The sequence below is a fragment of the Anolis sagrei genome, chromosome 5, assembly GCF_037176765.1.
Source record: "Anolis sagrei isolate rAnoSag1 chromosome 5, rAnoSag1.mat, whole genome shotgun sequence".
Lineage (NCBI taxonomy): Eukaryota > Metazoa > Chordata > Lepidosauria > Squamata > Dactyloidae > Anolis > Anolis sagrei.
In genome coordinates, this window is record NC_090025.1 from 70,153,523 (window position 1) to 70,174,657 (window position 21,135).

Sequence of the window (21,135 nt, forward strand, 5' to 3'; positions counted from 1 at the left end):
TTGTTTGTCTGTGCCGACTGAAAGCATTTCTCCTATCTACTGGCTCATTAATTTCTGCAGTCGGCCCAAGTGCTGAGCTTTTCTCAGGCTCAAAGCCTTGGGAATTCTCTGGTAGCAATTCAGGCCTAGGGAACATACCATCGTCCCCAAACCCTTCAGGAACATTCTCATCAGAAAAATCACTTTGAACAGGAATCCCATTGTCATTTTCTGCATCTAGAGCAACCTCATCATTAGAAACATCATTAGAAACACGAACTTCATTGTCACTCCTAACATCCAGAGTACCCTGATCATTAGGCACAGTCACAGGATGAACTCCAACAGCAGTGCTGAGCCCAGGAGGATTTCTGGGTGAACATGTATAAGGTCTGTCATCTGACTCTGTGCATGGCAGCTAACTAGCCCTAAGAATCACAGAATTATTCTGTGTCATATTTATAAGAAAGGGATATAAAATTGCACAAGAGCAGCGGACCTGATTGATGTGAATCATCAATCAGGACAAGTACTCAAGGCAGGTATGGTACTATAAACATTTCATAGAAGGCAGGTATGGTACTATACACATTTAACCTCCTGCCTACTAGTCTCTTTGTCTACCAGAAAGCTTATTCTGCCATTATTTTCAATCAGTAAAGCGAGATGGAGCAATTTATATTTGATTTATATCTCATCTTTCTCTCAGAACTGGGATGCAGCTCACAATCTAATTTTCTTTCAAAAGTAGGTACCATTAAAACAACAATCACCATTTTAAAGTGCAAAGAAGCAATCCTATGACATACAGTTGAGTGAAAACAGTTTAGAAGGCACCACAATTGAATTATTTACTTATTAAAAAGTACAGCAAATCCACTTAAAGCCATATCTTTAGTCGGTACTGAAAGTTTGGCTGGAGGAAGCAGAAGGAAAACAGAAAAAGGAGCAGCAAAATCAATCTCTGCAGAGAGTTCCTGTTTGAAAACAACCACCAGGAAGACCCTTTCACATTAGAAATATGTTTCTAGAAAAGGCAAAACTTCTCCGTCGAAAACTGCTGGTTCCTCACCAAACTATAACTCCCATGATTCCATAGCATTGAGCCGTAGCAGTTAAAATGGTGTCAAGCTGCCTTAACTCTACAATATAGATGCCTAAGAGGAGGATTTTTCATAAAGATCAGTAAATCTAGACAAAGTTTGGGTGGAAAAATGTGACCTTTGGGTATCTTGGAACAAAGTAATCCAGCATTTAAATCCTGAGAAACTGTTGAACAGAACAGTTGCAGTTTACAGCACACAAAATTGCCCTATTGAAAGGTATTGCCCTGGCCTTCCTCCAGAGTTGATATATATAGAATTGAGCTGTATTTACTGTACTTGCTGGATGGAATGCCCAAACTGGTAACATAACATCTGGCCATGCCCATTTTGCTTTGACCTAAGTCTTTCCCCGAATTGGAATTTGACACACAAGCCAAAAAATTCCCTACCTTGGCAGTAGATTTAGCCGCTATCCCTTTAAATTCTCTCATGGTTGCATTTTCCTCCCTAGGTGAAAAGCACCATGCTGCACTTAGGCAGTGATACATGAACTAAGAATGACATTTGCACTTCATTCCTGATGCTGGTTGACCTAGTTCATCACTGACTGGGATTTCTCAAAAATACACATTGAGCTGTGCTTTGTTGGTGTCTGCCTTCAGGATATTTCTGGCTTATAGTAACCCTAAGGTGAACTTATCAGCAAGATTTGTTCAGAGAGGGTTTGCCTCCATACTGAAACGCTTTACTTATCGCGTGAGATGAAGTCCTAAATCAGACCAAAGATGTATTAAATGCACCTTTTTGTTTCCACAGTGGACAAAAAGATGCCCATGGCACTTTTGAGAAGATACCTCTGGCATCTTAAACAGAACATGCATGTGATAACATCCTTCAGCTCATGTATCAGAGGAACATGAGGTATATCCCATCTCTCAAAAGGACATTATGATCATAGAGTTGGTGAAGACTACATGGGCCATCTAGTCCAACCTCCTGCCATGAAGGAAAAGCATAATCTGTTGCACTCCAGAGCAGGATTCCCTCTGATTTTAAACACCACATGGTTGAGTTAAAATAGCAAGCAGTTTATTGAGGATAATAAAAGCCAAAACAATAGAGTAATCCACAGTAAAAGGTAAATCCAATTGATTAGGAAGTAAAAAGAGCAATAAATCCAAAGAGATATAGTCCAAAGAAGCCCATGAAATGAGAGGTTTGATTTCAAAGACAAAATAACAGCAAAAGCATTTAAAACAGGAATCAAAGAAAGACAAAGGTCCAGGAACTTGGCATGAAGAACTTAACATGAATCCAACGTTGCTTCATTTGAAGCTAGACTCAGTACTTGGCACTTATATGTCTACTTTGTTTTCCAAAGAGCTAAGAACGGATTTTTCCTCGGTTTTGGTTTCACATCTTGCTTCTGCTCTAATCTGACTGAGCGCCTTAATTTCTGATTTGTTTGTCTTTGCTAAAAGCACTTCTTCTGTTCAAGGCTTCATTAAAAACTGACCAGGCCTTTGAAGTGGGATTCTCGAGACCTTGAGAATCTCTTTCAAGCTATACAGGCCTCTCTAAGCCATCAATTGAACTGCACTCATACCCACATCTCTAAAACCAGGCCCAGGAGGCAGACCATCATCCCCATTCCCTTCAGGAACATCTTCATGGACAGCATCCCCATTCTCATCAGAGAAATCAACTTGAACACGAGCAACACTGTCATTCCCATCATCCAAGGCAACCTGATCATTAGACACAATCACAGGCTGAACAGGCTGTCATACAATATAATCAAAGTATCCCTGACAGATGGCCATCCAGCCTCTGTTTAAAAGTTTCCAAGGAAGGAGCTTCAACCACACTCCAAGGCAGAGAGGTCCATTGTTGAACAGCTCGTACAATCAGAAAGTTTTCCTAATGTTCAGGTAGAATCCCCTTTCTTGTAATTTGAACCCATTGCTCCGAGTCCTAGTTTCAAGGGCAGAAGAAAACAAGTCTGCTCCCTCTTCCTTATGACACCCTTTCACATATTTATACATAGCTATCATGTCCCCCCTCAACCTCTCTTCTGCAGGCTAAGCATACCCAGTTCTTTAAGACACTCCTTATAGGGCATGGTCTCCAGACCTTTGATCATTTTAGTTGCCATCCTCAAGACACCTTCCAGCTTGTCAATATGTCTTCTGAACTGTGGTGCCCACAACTGGGCATAGCATTCCAGGTAAGGTCTAACCAGAGCAGAATAGAGAGGCACCATGATGTCCCTCAATCTAGACACTATACTTCTTTAGATGCAACCCAAAATCCCATTCACTTTTTTTAGCTGCTGCATCACATTGTTGGCTCAGTAATCTTGATACAGGCATCCTTCCCCTTACAATGATGGCCATTTTACTTGTACAGTTAGTTGTCCCTCTACATTTGTAGTTTTGAATTCTGCAGATTCGATTATTCATGTATTTGATTTAAAATTGTTGAACTCTTTAGGCTCTCCAATGTGACTCTACAGTCAAATCCTTTCACTCATGCCGGAAGACCTAGAGATCCCTACAGACAACACTTTTTTAGGAAGCTCTACATCATAGTTTCTCAAATTGTGCTCCTCAGATGTTTTGGACTGCAACTCCCACAGTTCCTAACAGCTGGTAAACTGGTTAGGATTTCTAGGAGCTGAAGTCCAAAACACTTGGAGGAGCAGAGTTTGAGAAACACAGCTCTAGATCATCCAAAGCAATTATATTGCCAGATTCCAATGAAAGTTGACCACAGAATCATTCTGGAAGACCTAGAAGTTCCTAGATAGATGTTCTCACAAGTTTTTTAAAAATAGCAATTTCTTTATTTGTGGTTTTTCATATTCACAGTGGCTCTGTGTCCCTAACCCCAGTGAATAAGGATGGCTGACTATAGTGATATTTCCAGGTAGCCCATTCTACTGTAAATGAGAAATCCTATCTTTTTCTTCAAAGAGAGTGGTTTTTCCCTATTCTTCTAGCTTCTGAACTCTAGCTGCAAATAGTGACAAAGCACTTGCTAATGTTCTTGCTCTGATGCAAGAGACCGGCTGACTCTCAACAGTATGCTGTAGAAGTCACTGTTCCATTTTTCAAGCCATTATGAAAACAACAAAATAATTGCCCCATCCTCTTATGGAAACATGAATCCCTGTAAATATCACAAAGAATTTTGAAATGAGCTCATAGAAGTATCAAAGAAGGCTGTGGAGTGTTAGAGCAAAAGAGGGAGGCTTTCTGCATAGCCAATGAAAAGGTAGCTCAGCAAATCTAAGCTGCTGGCCGTTGGCCAGTCTGCCTATATTTAACCTGCAACAAGAGTTCCTAACAGATACCAATCAGTTGCCTAATAGCTAGCGTCATCACTTTTGTCCTGCCATGTTAACTCCATGTGTTGGCAGAAAATGCATTCACAAAAGTCCCTCCAGAGCAACTAATCAAACAGAACACGAACATTCCTTCTGTGGGTTTTGATTCCCAGATATCTTTCTCCTAAGTGCAATCTGTAAACAAAAGAATAAAAAGAGTTTTAAGACTGCATTCTCAGACCTTCTCAGGGAGCATACAGGTGGAAATTGTGTGGCCACTAGACCATGAGAATTTCGGGGGGCTTGAGGGGCTTCAGCCCCCCCCCCCCGAAATTCTCATGGTGGTTCGCGAAAAGGCCTTACTGGTGCATTATTTAAACTGTTATGTTTATTCATATCATGGTCTGATCACCATAATCAATATATTCCATATGCATGGGGGTATTGGGGTTATGGTAATAATATTAATATTAATAATATTGTATACCTCTTTGAGCCACAGGGAGAGGCAGGTAATTAATTCATCATCATCATTAGTAGATACATAACAAGATTAGTACACAGCAAACAAGATCACTATTCTGGCTTTTGTATTGGATCACACGTCAGACACTTCCCAAGTGTCTAGAACTATGTGATGTATCGGTGAATAATGCATGCAGATCTGAGTAGGGTGGTCTTTTGCTGCTGGCAGATGGCAATTTTATCAGCGCCAATTGTTTCCAAGTGCTGGCCAAGGTCTTTAGACACTACACCCAGTGTTCTGATCACCACTGGGACCACCTTGACTGGCTTGTGCCAGAGTCTTTGCAGTTCGATCTGTAAATCCTCATTTCGTGTAAGCTTTTCCATTTGCTTCTCGTGAATTCTGCTGTTACCTGGGATTTCAGCATCAATTATCCTTATTATTATTATTATTATTATTATTATTATTATTATTCCAGAATCCCTTGTCATTGTGTACTTATCACTTTGTTATGTTGGTCTCTATAATGTAAACTCCAACACAATTCAGGTTTGTGGTTTTTAAATCTTTTTTCTTCTTCTTGGTATATCTTTTAAGATCAAGGTAGAATGTACACGTTGATGGAAGTACTTGTGAAACTTGAAAATTATGACAAGTCAGAGATGAATTGATAATTGGATTCTAGAGCTACCAGAAAAATAGCTGGTTCTTGTTTTAGACTAAAACATATATTTTATTTGTTTTTTTTTTCTACCAGATGTCACTCTGCCAATCTTAATGGCCTGTATTACGATGGACCCTACTCAGCAACAACAGACAATGGAATTGTGTGGTACACATGGCATGGATGGTGGTATTCTTTGAAATCTGTCACCATGAAAGTCAGACCATCGGATTTCCGTTCTAATGAGCTTTAAGTCTATTTCCTGTACATATCCGTTTAATTGGTTTAATTTGTAACATGATATTTGATTTCTTCATTTAAAACAGGTAAAGTTTCCCCTTGATATTAAGTCTAGTCGTCTCCAGCTCTGGGAGATGGTGCTCATCTCCATTTCTAAGCCAAAGAACTGGCGTTGTCCGTAGACGCCTCCAAGGTCATGTGGCCAGAATGACTGCATGGAGCACTGTTACCTTCCCGCCAAAGCAGTACCTATTGCTTTACTCACATTTTCATGCTTTCAAACTGCTAGGTTGGCAGGAGCTGGGCCTGACAGTGGGAGTTCACCCCACTCCCCAGATTTGAACCGCTGACCTTTCAGTCAGCAAGTTCAGCAGTTTAGCCTGCTGTGCCACTTCTGTGTAAATCAGGGGTGACTTTCTATGAATTATTACTGCAGTGAAATACACTGTTAAATGTTCACAGGGCTCAAATATACATAACACTGGGTCAAGGCAAATAGATTGTACACAGGGGTTCATGACAGTAAATCCTAAATTTACAATGTTGATGAGCAAGATATACCAAAATCAATCTAGGTCAGTGGTAATAATAATAATAATAATAATAATAATAATAATAATAAACCTTTATTTGTACCCCACTACCATCTCCCGAAGGACTCAGTGCGGCTTACAAGAGGCCGAGCCCAAATACAACAATCAAACAGCAACAACGACAACACAATAACTAAAAAAACAAAAACAAAGCAATAACAATTAACAACACCCAATGGCGCAATTAAAAACAATGGCCGGACCAAATGTAATAATTAAAATTAAAAGTGCTGGGCATGACAAGGTGGGGTATTTGGAGGGGGATGGGCATGCAGATATCCTGGATCTCTGATAAAGTGCATTAGGACGTAATGCTAGGAGTTTCCTTAATCTGGAAAGGATAAGGAACAACCACGTTTTCAAGCTCCTCCTAAAGATTGCTAGCGATGGGGCCTGCCTGATGTCCTTAGGGAGAGAGTTCCAGAGTGGGACCGTGAGCAGGGCCTCTCCAGATGAACGAAGAGATTGTGTGGGTTCGTACACAGAGATGCGGTCACGCAGGTAGGTGGGCCCCAAACCATTTAGGGCTTTGTAGGTAAGCACATGCACCTTGAATTGGGACTGGAAAATGAATGGCAGCCAGTAGAGCTCTTTAAACAGGGGGGTTGACCGCTCCCTGTAAGGAGCACCAGTTAACAACCTGGCCGCCGCCCGTTGGACCAATTGAAATTTCCGGGCCGTTTTCAAGGGCAGCCCCACGTAGAGTGCATTACAGTAGTCCAATCTGGAAGTGACTAAGGCGTGGACCACCTTGGCCAGATCTGTCTTCACGAGGTATGGTCGCAGTTGGTGCACGAGTCTCAATTGTGCGAAAGCCCTCCCAGCCACCGCTAACGCCTGTTCTCAACCTGTGGATCCCCAGATGTTTTGGGCTTCAACTTCCAGAAATCCTGTTGTTTATTTGTTCAGTTGCTTTTGAATCTTCATGACTTAATGGACCAGCCCACGCCAGAGCTACCTGTCAGCCGTGGCTATCCCCAGCTCCTTTAAAGTCATACTAGCCACTTGAAGGATAACATCCATCCATCTTATGCTTGGTCGCCCCCTCTTCCCTTTTCCCCAGCATCATTGTCTTCTCCAAGCTTTCCTGTCTTCTCATTATGTGTCCAAAGTACTTCATCTTTGCCTCAATATCCTTTCCTCCAGTGAGCAGTAGGGCTTTATTTTCTGAAGTATGGACTGGTTTGATCTTCTTATGGTCCAAGGTACCCTCACAATTCTCCTCCAACACCACAGTTCGAAAGTGTCTATCTTCCTTCACTCAGCCTTCTTTATGGTCCACCTCTCATATCCATTGGTTACTATAAAGAATACCATTGCTTTAACTATGTGGATCTTCGTTGCCAGTGTGATGTCTCTACTCTTCAATATTTTATTGATATTTATGTGATTTATGGGAGTTGTAGGCCAAAACATCTGGGGACTCGCAGGTTGAGAGCCACTGATCTAGGTTACATGTCTTCTATAACCATTTTTATAGTAGTTTCACAATCTGTGGGTTTTGAACTGAATGAGCTTATTTGTCATTTAGGTGTCACATAACTGTGAATTTTGTCCAACAGACTAACTTGAAGACTCTTCTAAACTAAGCAAAATACCAATCAATTCTACAACAAAGATTTACACTCCCTCATTATCACTGTGTATCTATATACTAAAAGTACACTGGATGTAATTCAGTCTTCCGGATGCTTTAACTATTGACCTATATACCACAACTTTATCATGCTCGGTCTGCAATTTTCATAACCTTATATCTAACTTGTCACATTATATTTATGCGGGCTATAAGGCTGACGGAGCCAGATATCATAACGGATGCACAGCAAGTGAAATAAAATAGATCTGATCAAGCAGATATTTCTCACATCAAATTAAGTGAGGTCATTTCCCTTAGTTATTAGTCTATAATTTCTGCCATTCAGTTCTGCTGTGACTTGAGGTTATTAAAGAGCCCAAACGCTTCAATAAATATTCTTTATATAATAGACTTTCCAAGAGGAGCCAGCTCAAGATGAGACATTTTGTCTTTATTAATGACACAAACATATAATGAGAGAGAGACACAGCAAACTTCCATGCATAATGTCCAGAGCTTATCTTTGAAATTACGTACAATTATATAGAGCTATTGCAATTTAATAGGTACATAATGACTGTACACTCACTTTTTTGCTGTTACTCATGACATAATTGGTGGTCTAATTTCTTTTCATCCAACTGTGTTTCCTATTTTGAGAAATCAAATATCAGATTTTCATAGCGGGAGGGGCTTTTCTGTTTCATGCTCCCGAAGAAAGACACGAAAGAGACGAATGAAACCGGAAAAACAAATTCAGCAAGCAACTTTATTACATAGCCAAAGCTCCACAAAAATTGATCATTTATTTAATGTCACATTCAGCAAAATTGGAAATCGAGAAGCAGGAAATGCTAACAATAATTTATCCTGTTGGATCTGTTATTTGTAAAGCAAAATTAGACCTGGAGGAAGGAGATGTGAAAATCAGAGCAAAGAATACCAACAATTTAAGATATGCCAATGAAGCCACATAACTTGCAGAAAATAACAAAGATTTGGAATTATTATAGAATAAAGTCAAGAAAGAAAGTGTAGAGGCAAGTTTATAGTTGAACATTAAGGAAACAAAAATCATGACCACATATGATTTACGTAACTTTTAAGTTACATAGTGAAGACCTTGAAGTGATTCAAGAGTATCCAGATCTTGGCCCAGTCAGAATGGAAACTGCAACCATATATATATATGGACTTGGAAGGGCAGCTATGAAGGAACAGGACAAGGTCCTGAAGTGTCAAGTATGTTATTAACTACGGTACTAATGTTATGATTGTCCATGCCATCATATTTTCAATTTCTGTGTATGGTTATAAATTCTGGACATGTATAATCATTCATGTATAAATCAACTACCGTATATACTCAAGTATAAGCCAAGTTTTTCAGCCCCCTTTTTAAGCTGAAAAAGCCTCTCTCAGCTTATACTCAAGTCAAGGTTATTTATTGTTTACCATTATTATTATTATTATTATTATTATTATTATTATTATTATGATCTATTGTTTTTATTACTTTTATTACTTTATTGTTATTATTACATTTCCATTATTTTACTCTATTGTTACTTTTATTATTTAGAGAAGATAATTATGCTGGGGAAAGTGGAAGGCAAAAGGAAGAGGGGCCGACCAAGGGCAAGATGGATGGATGGCATCCTTGAAGTGACTGGACTGACCTTGAAGGAGTTGGGGGTGGTAACGGCCAACAGGGAGCTCTGGCGTGGGCTGGTCCACGAGGTCACGAAGAGTTGGAGACGACTGAACGAATGAACAACAACAAAAACTTTTATTATTATTATTTTACTCTCTTTATTCTTATTGGAAGGATAACGTAAGCACATTTACATTGAAGATGGTTTAATCAGAGTTGGACAGTCTTATTTTAAATTACAATTTTATGTAAATATTCAAAAACATTGAACCTACTGATGCCTCAAATCATGTAATTTTATTGGTATTTATTTTTATTTTGAAATTTACCATTAGCTGCTGCATTTCCCACCCTTGGCTTATGCTCAAGTCAATACATTTTCCCAGTTTTTTGTGGTAAAATTAGGTGCTTCGGCTTATATTCGGGTCAGCTTATACTTGAGTATATATGGTAATTTCAAATAGAATGTTGTGGATACCATGGACTGCGAAAAAACAAACGCATGTGTCTTAGAACAAATCAAACCTGGACTCTCTCTAGAAGCCATGATGACTAAATTCAGACTGTGATACTTTGACATAATTCACTAAAAAAGTAGAACACTGCTAGAAGGCAATTGGAAAAGACGACAGCATTCCAGTCAAGGAAGTCACAGTCTGCAAGACCTGAGCTGATGATGACAAAGTGACTTTATGGAAGTTAACAACAAATTAATGCCATGTGTTTCATATCATTTTACTGTACAGCTTACTACTTTGGATGCTGAAAATTACTTCTCAATACTTGTCATGTTTTCTAGTTTCTCAGACAGCAAACTGATTTGGGCCAGCAGAAGGGGAAATTCATTATTTCACGTCTCTAATTGAGAATATGAGATTAAGTAAAGGATAAGTGATAACTAATCCACATTTAGTATACAACTTTTTTGTCAGCACAATCCCATACAATTAGATCAAATTGAAATTAAACATTTTAATTCAGATCTGAGCCAAGCTAAAAAAATCAATCTTCATACAAGTGCATAAGAAGGGGAAGTTTCTGTGTCCCTCCCTGAGTTATTTGGCACATACCCATCCTTTCTCTATTTATATGCTTTATAGTATATCACATTGTGCTTCAGGAAGTAAAGAAAAGTGGCTTCATGATTAAAGAGCCAAGTCAGGAAATCTGGATTCTATTCTGGGCACTCCTCAGCTCTTTGAAGTTTTGCATTTTTATTTATATTGGTTAAAATTCAGTTTATGAATGATTATACCCTGTTAAGATACAAGTTAAGGTTGTGGATATGGACCTATGAATACTTAAAATTTGAACTCACCTGTGTCTCTCTGTGTGACTAGCTTATCATAAATAAATCTACATTAAGTGAATATATAGCCACTTCTAATTTTATTATTCTTACTTGCATTTTGAAGAAACCTACACATGTATTGAACCAAGTCATATTTATTAAAATAGGCAGTATCAGGCTGATTCCCAATGAGGAAGAAGATATATATTTAAAACACTAGAAAGCAACAGCAATCAAAACAGGGCAATGGAAGGAGTAACTAAACTGATATCATCATCTGAACAGATATTTCAGTCTTTGTCTAGAATTGGAAAGGCAGTAACATTGGTGCAACATCAGATTTGGCTCAGAAACAGAGCAGCAGTCACTGAAGGTCTTGCTTTAACATATCTCCAGTTAATAACCTAGTGACTCTGTGGTATATAATTTCAGTTTCAAAACCATCATTAATCCCATCTGGAACAAATTGCAGTGGTTTTATGTGGAAGTTATCGCCATATGGATACATGTGGCCAGAGTACTGCATATCCAGAAGATGCCATATCTGGGGGAACCAGCTTAACTGGTAAAAGCAACTCAATGCTACTTGAGACAGTTTATCTGATCAGAATGTAGAGGCTTCCTTATGCAAAATCAGACCATTATTCTAATAGTACATCACTGCTAAAAATTAAATGGCAGCATCTCTTCGGGGTTTCTAGGTAGGATTTTCCCCAGTCTAGCAAGAGTTTGAGGGTGGGGAAAATGTGGAGACTTTGTGGTCCCACCAGCACTATCTCACTTTGGGACTGAATCTGACATTATTTGCATACAAACTATGTAATAAAAAGTGGGAGGGGTAAAAACGTGTTTTTCTGTGTCATTCCCATATCACCATTTTATAATTCAAAGAAATGTATTATTATAATTCAAAAAATATGTATTATTGTAGCATGGAAAAATGCATTTTATAGATATATCTTGAAAAGAGACAAAACAAGTATTTGAAACTGAACTACCTGACTTTTTTGTATTTTTTTATTTTTGGATGTGTACCTGATGTTGTTTCCCATGTATTATGAAGGTATTACGGTGATTTCTTGGCATTTCAGAGGGGGCTTGCCATTGCCTTCCTTAGAAACTCTGTGGCTTGCCCAAGATCACCTAGTGAGTCTCGATGGCTGGGCAGACATTCATATAACATTTAAAAATGTTATATGAATGGGCATTCCAATAAACGAATAGCTCAGTAAGACAGGGTGTCAGTGTGCTGGAAGAAGCCAAGACCACCAGCAGTGAAGCGATGCTTTTACGGCATCAACTCTGGACTGGTCACGTTGTCCGAATACCCGATCACCATCTCCCAAAGCAGTTACTATACTCCTAACTCAAGAACAGAAAACAGAGTGTTGGTGGACAGAAAAAGAGATTTAAAGATGGTCTCTAAGCTAACCTTAAAAACTGTGGGATAGACTGGGAAGCCCTGGCCCTTGAACGCTCTAACTGGAGGTTATCTGTGACCACCAGTACTGTGGAATTTGAAGAGGCACAAATGGAAGGCAAAAAGGAGAAATGTGCCAAGAGAAAGGCTCATCAAGCCAACCTTGACCAGGACCACCTTCTACCTGGAAATCGATCCCTCACTGTGGAAGAACATGCGGATCAAGAAAAGGGCTCCACAGTCACCTATATATCCTCTGTGAAGACATTACACTTAGAAGGCCATCATATTCAGACAACGAGGGATTGCTTAAGTAAGGCAGGTCAAGACACTACACTTGAAAGGCCATCATACTCGGACAATGAGGGATTGCCTAAATAAGGCAGGTCAGTATTCTTTGTATTCACATAGCGGATGAAAAAATGACAATGACTGAACATGTGGCCTGCTTGCCTAAGGCTACCTAGTGGGTGGAATGAGAGATTAGTCACCTCACAGTTTATGCATTTAGTCACAATGCTACATCAGCCCTCTTTATATTTAGGGTTTAGTTATCTTATTAGGACTGCAAATGTATGCATACATTCTTGGGAGTAAGCCCAATGAATGCAGTATTTTACTCCTCAGTGAATGTGCAGAGAATTGTGTCACATGGTCATTTCAAAGATGAAACTAACCCTGAATCACACTGCTTTTTAAAAACCCTATAGCCAGGCATGTAGCCAGGGGGAGGCTTGGGGGGCTTCAGCCCCCCCCCCCCCGAAATTCTCATGGTGGTCCGCGAGAAGACCTTACTGGTACATTATTTAAACTGTTATGTTTATTCATATCATGATCTGATCACCATGCTCAATATATCCCATATGCATGGGGGTATTGGGGTAACGATACAAAAGGTTTGCTAGGGTAGACCCTCTTTCACTCAGACTCAGCCCCCCCCCCCCCCCCAATCAAACTCAGCTCCTCCCGAATCAAAATCCTGGTTATGAACCTGCCTATAGCACACCTTACTACTGTTAGATTATACTAATTCCCTTCCTCTAAACATTTTGAGCATTTACTGGAGTGGCCTATTGCGTAATTCTTCCATGACTGCAAAGGAAAGATCGGCTTATGTGTTCAAACACAGGTGGGGAGGCACTCAACACTTACGAAGAGCACAAGCACAGATGTATTGTGCTGATACCAAGATCACACAAGGAAATGAAGATCACAGAAATAACAAAATGTAAGCCTGTCACGAGGGCTTTAACAAAGTACATTATATCAACCATCCCCGGCTTGTCAGGAACAAAAGGCGTCTCTTTAATCTTCCTTTGTATAACTCCCATAAAGAAGCCAATTATACAAAGAGTGTTTTAAAGAAAGGCAAACAAAAAAACTGTTAAACTCTGTGAAGAATGAATGAGTAGCAATGACATGCTAATGGATGAATTAACTCCAACATTCCATTCCACAAACCAGTTAAATCTAAGCACATGGACTTTAGCTGATTGGTAGACAGGGTTGCCAACAGAGTGTATAGGCATGCTCTTACTTGTCCATTCTTTACACATGCAGAAGAAGAAAAATACATGTCAGCATTTTCCTCCAGTTCAGACAAAAGGTGCATTCAAAAGAAACTCCATACCATCAGCAATAGCTGTATGAGGATTATCTGCACAAAATACTATAAGGTTAGTACATGTACCCCGTACTACACGTATATTTGGAATTAGTAACCTGTGTTTCAAAGGAAGGAACCAGCAAAACCACTTCTGAGCATTCTTTGCCTTAGAAAACTCTATAAAATGTAGGGAATTGTCACAAGTCAACAGGCAATGGGAAGACACTATAAACACACACTATCGTTAAAGGAATAAATGTACAACAACCCCCAGAAGCCTTTTTGCACTAATACTTGAGCAGCCAAAACTCAAGATTATTCTATAATGACCACAAAGAAGGTGTGATCTCTACATCCTTCTCCATAAATTGTTGGACTGCAGCCTCCAGCATTCCTTACCAGTGGTTGTGTTAGCTAAGGCTAAAGCCATATGATTCCAACCCCTGGGCTGCTGAGTCAGGCTTTTCCTCTGTACAATGAAGGGTCAAGCGAGCTTGGAAAAGTTACTTTTTGGAGTGTAACATCCAGAATACCCCAGCTAGAATGATGATGGGGGATTCCAGAGGTTGTGGGTCAAAGAGGAAAAAAGCTAAAGGGTGAGAAGTAATAGAGACCTCCTGTTTTCTGCAGACTCTCTGTAAAGGCTGGCCCTATCATTAGGCAGACTGATGCTGTCACTGCAAACAATACTCATTGGTGGAGAGGGAGTACCAGCACCCTGGCCATTGAGACGTATTGGAAGACATTTAATTTGTTATCCTCTCACTTATGGGGTAGTAAATTAAGGTGCTAGATCCAATCAGTTTCTATAGGCAAAATATATGGCATACTATTTATTTATTTATTTATTTATTTATGGCATTTCTACCCCCGTCTTTCTCAACACCTGGAGGGGGACTCAGGACAGCTTACACTTGGCAACAATTCAATGCCATAACAAATAAACAGATACAACAATATAACGGCAATTTAAAACAATAGATAACGCATTAATTGAAACAATTAAAAGCATTATTGTCAGCTATATAACTATTCTAGTCCAATTCCACATCCAAAGTGATGTTATACCTGCTGTCCAAAAGCTTGGTCCCAGAACCATGATTTCAATTTCTTCCTAAAAGACAGGAGGGATGAAGTCGATCTTATCCCGCTGGGAACCGGGTTCCACAGGCAGGGGGCAATTACTGAGAAGGCCCTGTCTCTCGTCCCCGCCAAAGGCATTTGGGAAGCTGGCCGGACTGAGAGCAGGGCCTCTCCAGATGTGAAGGGGAAGACCATGTGAAGGGGAAGACCATGTGGAAGTGTCAGCTGCTGAGTCTGAAAGTTGCAGCTCCCAGCTCTGCCCTACAACTTGGAGATGGAAATACTATCAGCTGAACCTGATAGTAGCATCTCCCAGCAGAGTCAAGAGGAAATCACAAAGGTGCTTATATTGCTGGAATGCAAACAAGTAAGCGAGGGCCTCTGAAGGTCCTGACTTCTTTAAAAAATATATACTTGGCAATTAAAAATGGCTGCAGAATGAGGATGGATATATAATTCTAGTAGCAGTAATTCTAGTAGCAGTTCCATAACTGGACACATCTTTCCATGGATAGGAGCTGACTGTTTCAGCACTGGTGGCTGTATAGCATTTTCCAAAATACCTGCTGACTGCAGGCTACCTTTGTTTAGACATGAAGAAACCATGTGGCACTAAGATTTATTTATTTATTTGCGACATTTATATGCTGCCCTTCTCACCCCGAAGGGGAGTCAGAGAGGCTTACAAGATATATATATATATATACACACACACACACACACACACACAATATATTATATTAGCATAGCACAATATCAGTATTATATATTACTATATCGTACTATACCATTATATTGTAATATTAGTAATATTACATGTAATATAAAAATATAATTATAATATTGTATTAGTAGTAGTAGTAGTATACTGTATTACATAATTTGCCATAATTCTCTTATTATCCACTTCCTGATGTGACATCTCCATGATAAAATTGCCCCTGTCTCTACCTTTGCCTCATCCTATCATGGAATACACATTAGAATGGCCAAATGCAAAACTAGGGAGGATTTTGGTACCTATAATACTTATATACAAATGAAGGCATTTCCAGCTGCTGAATTTTTTTCTCCTGCAGAAATACTACAAGTTCAGGAGCCGTCTCACCTTAGCGTACTCCCACAAGCTAAAACTGACATAGGGGTGTTTTATCTGCAGCAGAATTGTATACTGCTATCAAGAGAAAAACTAATAAAAACTGTGCTATGCTGAGATAATTCATGAAAAATAAAACACTTGGTGTACCAAGCTTCTGCCTAAAGCCACTACATGTCAGAGCAAAAATGTTTTTCAGAAGTACATAATTGCTTACAAGTAAACCAGACTGGTTATTGTCAGCAATCACACATTCCCCACATCCTGGAAAGAAATAGGGATTGCCATATACTTGCTGTTGAGGTATTAACAGAAACTCAAGACAGACACTTTGGCAACTGGCTCTAAAACTATGGTAGAAGAAAATGTGTGCTGTACATCTGCCAAGTAGCCACAGAAGAAAGTATGTCTGAACAGTGTACCATTGGACCAACCATCTCATTCCTTTTACTCAAAAAAATATGAATAATTCTTGGGAAAATGAATGGACATTGATCAGTGCCTTGATCAATGTCCATTACCTTGATTTTAGAAGTACTGTTTATCCCAGACTAATACATTTTGCTACAGGAAGTGAAGTAGTTAATGGCTTTCTCTGTCTTCCCAAGGGTATAGCCACATTACAAAGTTATAGCATTTTTATGTACCATGGCCCTACCATGTGGACTGCTGGGATTTATTGTCTGGTGATAGACTTAGGCTTGCTTACCAGAATTCTCTAGTACTACAGTTCAGATGAGTAAGATAGAGATCTATTTTCTCAAACTACCAGTCCCAGAACTCCATAGAACAGATCCAAAACTATCAAAATGGATTCAGGCGCTGGCAATTGTTCAGTGTGGATACATCCCATGTCAAAGTGCATGGTGTCCAAAGTCAGCCAAGTTATTTTTACACAAGAGATAGAAAATACTACAAGTACCTTTTCCCTTCACAGACAGGAAACAAAATCAGCAGCAATTAATTAACAATTGATAACACACCGAATTTGCTGCTTGGCAAAGTCACACAATTTTTTTCCAAATAGTACAAACAGCCCTAAAACCAACTCTTTCAAAGTATATGAGGCTGTGCTTTATGCTTGCGTAATACCAGTTCATAGCATTTATTAACTTCAAACAGCATGATTTCCCCTGCCCACAGATTAACACCCCCCCCCCCCCCCAGATTTTCCTATGTTTTTCAGAGACTATTGGAATGTAATTGTATAGTTGGATAAAAAGGCTGGTTTGGGAGCAAATTTTCCTATAGCACTGACAACCAAAGAAGCTTGTTGCCTCTGGAATATATTTCAGCTGTTTGCTGATAATGAAAAACTTCCTCCCCCTGCTGTCCTGAGGTCAAAGTTCCAGGCCATTTGCTAACCTTCGCTTCCTGTATGGTAACAAAATAGTATTCCCATGGAAGTTTCCCATTCAGCTGGCCATTCAATACACCAGAATGTAACCACCCATATATAAGTGGCATGTGAAAAGATGACAAAGGCTTTCTACCAGATACAGTTTGTGCTAGAGGGTGCTTTGCATAGGCATTCTAGTTAGACAAACCAGATATGCAAACAGACTTAGCTGATACTCATATCCATATCAACCAGGCTATCAAAAGAACCCGGTCCTCCAAACATAGGTTTTATTTACTTAAAATCCAGCTACTAAAATATAGATAGTAGATTGATAGGAGGAGAGATTTTCACAGTAGTTGCCTATTCAGTATTTATGCAAGTATGTGTCTCCCAGACACCTGTCAAAGCGTGGCAACCCCAAGAATTAAATAAAATCTAAATATCAAGTATAATATTTGTGGACCTAGGTTTGCATTACTGGAGTCTTACCATCATTCCACTGGGCTCTTTGCCCACCTTTTATGGACAAATTCCTTTTAGTTCACAGGCCCTTTCTGTTTAGACTGATTTATGGGTTGATAATAACATTAGATGATAACTCCACTTTCTCCTAGTAAAAGCGTACTCATAAATCATTGTGGTGTATGAAAATTAGCCCATTGGAACTCACAAGTTTGTATATGCACCCACAGGCAGAAGCTGGTTTAGTAAAATATCTCAAAAAATTATATTTATTTTATTGGCAAGTTCAATATGGCAGCAGGCAGAGAGCTGAGTGTTCCATTCCATGGCTCTTTACAATGGCATTGTTTCAAAGCCCACTCTGGTGTTCCCAAAGTGGATTAGAACAGGCATTAAATAAGATAAACCCAGGTTTACAAATCATTGGGTATGTTGTGAGTAGATGATGGGATTTCTAGTGTGTCATATTGAAATTGAGCAAATTAAATCAGTTGCAGATAGTGGTATCCAGACTGTGGATAGCAAAACCTGATGCACAAATACTGAGATCCATTAGGCAGATAACAGATACTGGTTGCAGGCCACCTGTGGATCCATGCCTGGCGAGACTTAAGAAGCTATAACCCAGTGTTCCCCAATCAAGAAACCTTACCAGTTGAAGAAGCTGCTGAGGTAATTTTATTCAATCCAGCTGGAAAGGATGACAGCTTGCGATAAGCCTCAAAAGGAAGCTCACATGTCTGACAACAATAAAACACACATTTTTATACAGTATTTTTTTTTATCTTTCCCATGCATGCCCAGCTGGGACCAGTTTTGTGCTGATTACCACAGCCACACTGACATCACAACCAGCTGGGAGGATCCCCTCTGTGAGGCAGGACTGTGGCGCCCATCAGCCAATCAGGGAGCATTCTGTGCTTCCAATGCAGATTCCTGCTCTCCAATGGCTGATGGGGCAGGATGACCAGAGGGACAAAAGAACACATAGTTTTATGAATGTATTATAGTGTCTCAACTCCGAGACTAACAAAGAGGGGCCATTTGGTCCCATGAGTTTTATTGTCAGTATAATTGTTTAATGAGTCATCAGCGAATGAGTCTAATGCCGCTGATGCTAGTCTCCATTGTGTTCTATTGCAGTATGTTGTCTAAGGTGAAAGGATTATTGAATCCGGTCCTGGGAAAAGGGGAAATCGTACTTTGGAAAGCAGGGCAAGTTCTCCCAATATCAGGGAAGAGGTGCCAGGTGATTTATGTTCCTTTCTTATGTCCATAAAGGAAGGGTGGCCCAACTCTGGGTCCTGTTGTCCCTTGCACAGCTGGTTTTATGGGAATCAATAGAGGTGGATTGATTCCAGAAATGATGGGTGCTTGAGTCCATTGTGGTTAGGTGATGACCAGGAAAACCACTGGAGGGAATTTCAGGGTCAAGAGGTGCTGGTGAAAGGTTACCAGAATCTTAATCCAGTGGCTTCATATCTCCAAAGGTCTATAAAACATAAAATAGTACATTATACTCACAAGAGGGGTCCGTGGATACTGGAGGCACCCAATCATGGAGGCCAGGGTGACCATAGGGGTGAGGGGTGACCCAGGATTACAGTAGAAGGGATGAAAGGAGGTGGTAATTGCTGCAAAGTTCTTCCACGTCTTCGATCATCCAAAGGACCGATCAGCTGGACTCCGGGCTTCCGCTCTCCATGGGTCTCTCTGCCATGGTTCCAGTAATTTATCATCATTAATTTGGCCGGGGGGGGGGGGGGATTATTCGACCTTAATATCTGGAGAGCATGCATTTGAGGAAGGATGGGGCACTCACAAAGCATTTGGCAATTATTTATGTTAAGCTTGCATCTTCACCTTTAAAATAACAAGTCAAACCAAAAGGGTGATCTCCAGGTATCATTTGAGAGCATGAAGGTAGGTTACAGTTGCCAGCTGCCAGACTGTTGCCTCTTTCATTCCTCATACAGTATCTCCTTTCACCAAAGTGTATTGGAACACCAGTCTCTAGAAATGTAAAACGAGACCCCAAGAGAAGTCAGCTTCAATAAAGGTGCTACTGTGCTCTCCTTTTTGCTAACTCATTTCGTTGCAATTCAATCTAGTGCTTTCTGCAAAAAGAAACCAGCACAAAGTATCCCTCGTTAATCATTTAAAGCAAAGGGTTTTCAGCTTAATGGCAGTGTATCTTTTAAACAGATGTGACCGAGAAATGCTAAACTACAGTAGGTCACTAGATCGGTGGCTGAAAACAAATATCTCTTCCATACAAATCCCCACAAGTACTGTCAGAAAGGACTAAGCATGGCAGAGCCAACTATTTCAGTGCAAAAAGAGCTAATTGCTAATTGGCATTTCATTATCTGAGTAGTGTGAAGAGATAAGATGCCTCTGTTCTCTCCTTTGGAACAAGATGCCCTCTCAACCACATTTTGTGGGCTGAAACTATATTTTGCCACAAAGTCTGATTCCTTAAGGCAGTGGTTCTCAACCTTCCTAATGCCATGACCCCTTAATACAATTCCTCATGTTGTGGTGACCCCCAACCATAAAATTATTTTTGTTGCTACTTGTTTGCTACTTTATAACTGTAATTTTGCTACTTTTAAAAAATAAATAGCATTACAAATTACCTAAGCGCCTTCTGCTGCTCCTCCTCCTCCTGATGTTGAAAGCAACATGAATGAATTCCTATGCACACTGCACATATCTAATTTATAGTGCAAAAACACTTTAAAACAATGCAATATTTAAAATGAAGAACAAATTTAACAAATATAAACTTATTAGTATTTCAATGGGAAGTGTGGGCGTGCTTTTGGCTGATGAGATAGGATTGTTTTTGTTGTGTGCGTTCAAGTCTTTTCAGACTTAGGTTGACCCTGAGTGAGGGCTGAGTAAATGACCTTGGAGGGCCATATCCGGCCTCTGGGCCATAGTTTGTGGACTCCTGCTGTAGAATGTATGTAGTTTGATATCACTTTAAGTGCCCTAGCTCAATGCTATGGAATCCTGAGAGCTGTAGTTTGGTGAGGTATCAGCGAACTTTGGCAAATAAAGGCTAAAGACCTTGTAAAACTACAAGTCCCATGATACAATAGCATTTAGTCCTGATAGTTAAAGAGGTATAAAATTTAATGAATTCTATTAATCATGCCGAAATTCCACTGATTTCAGTGCAGCTGTTGTCACTGTGGATGTAATTTTCTAGAATAAAGTGAACCAAAACTCAAAAAAGCTTCTCGAGCCAAGGAATGTACCTTCGGGCTTTCGTGTATTT

The 21,135-nt window shown here is 39.8% G+C and overlaps 1 protein-coding gene across 1 annotated transcript in view; it reads left to right on the forward strand.

Annotated features, from left to right (window-relative positions):
* FGL1 (fibrinogen like 1) overlaps nt 1-8,928 on the forward strand; it is a 46,174-nt gene extending 37,246 nt beyond the window's left edge. The window contains exon 8 of the mRNA XM_060778578.2: nt 5,577-8,928. Within this exon, the coding sequence (XP_060634561.2) occupies nt 5,577-5,736 (160 nt within the window). The 3' untranslated portion in view covers nt 5,737-8,928. The remainder of the gene's footprint in view (nt 1-5,576) is intronic.
* The last annotated feature ends 12,207 nt before the right edge of the window (nt 8,929-21,135 follow it).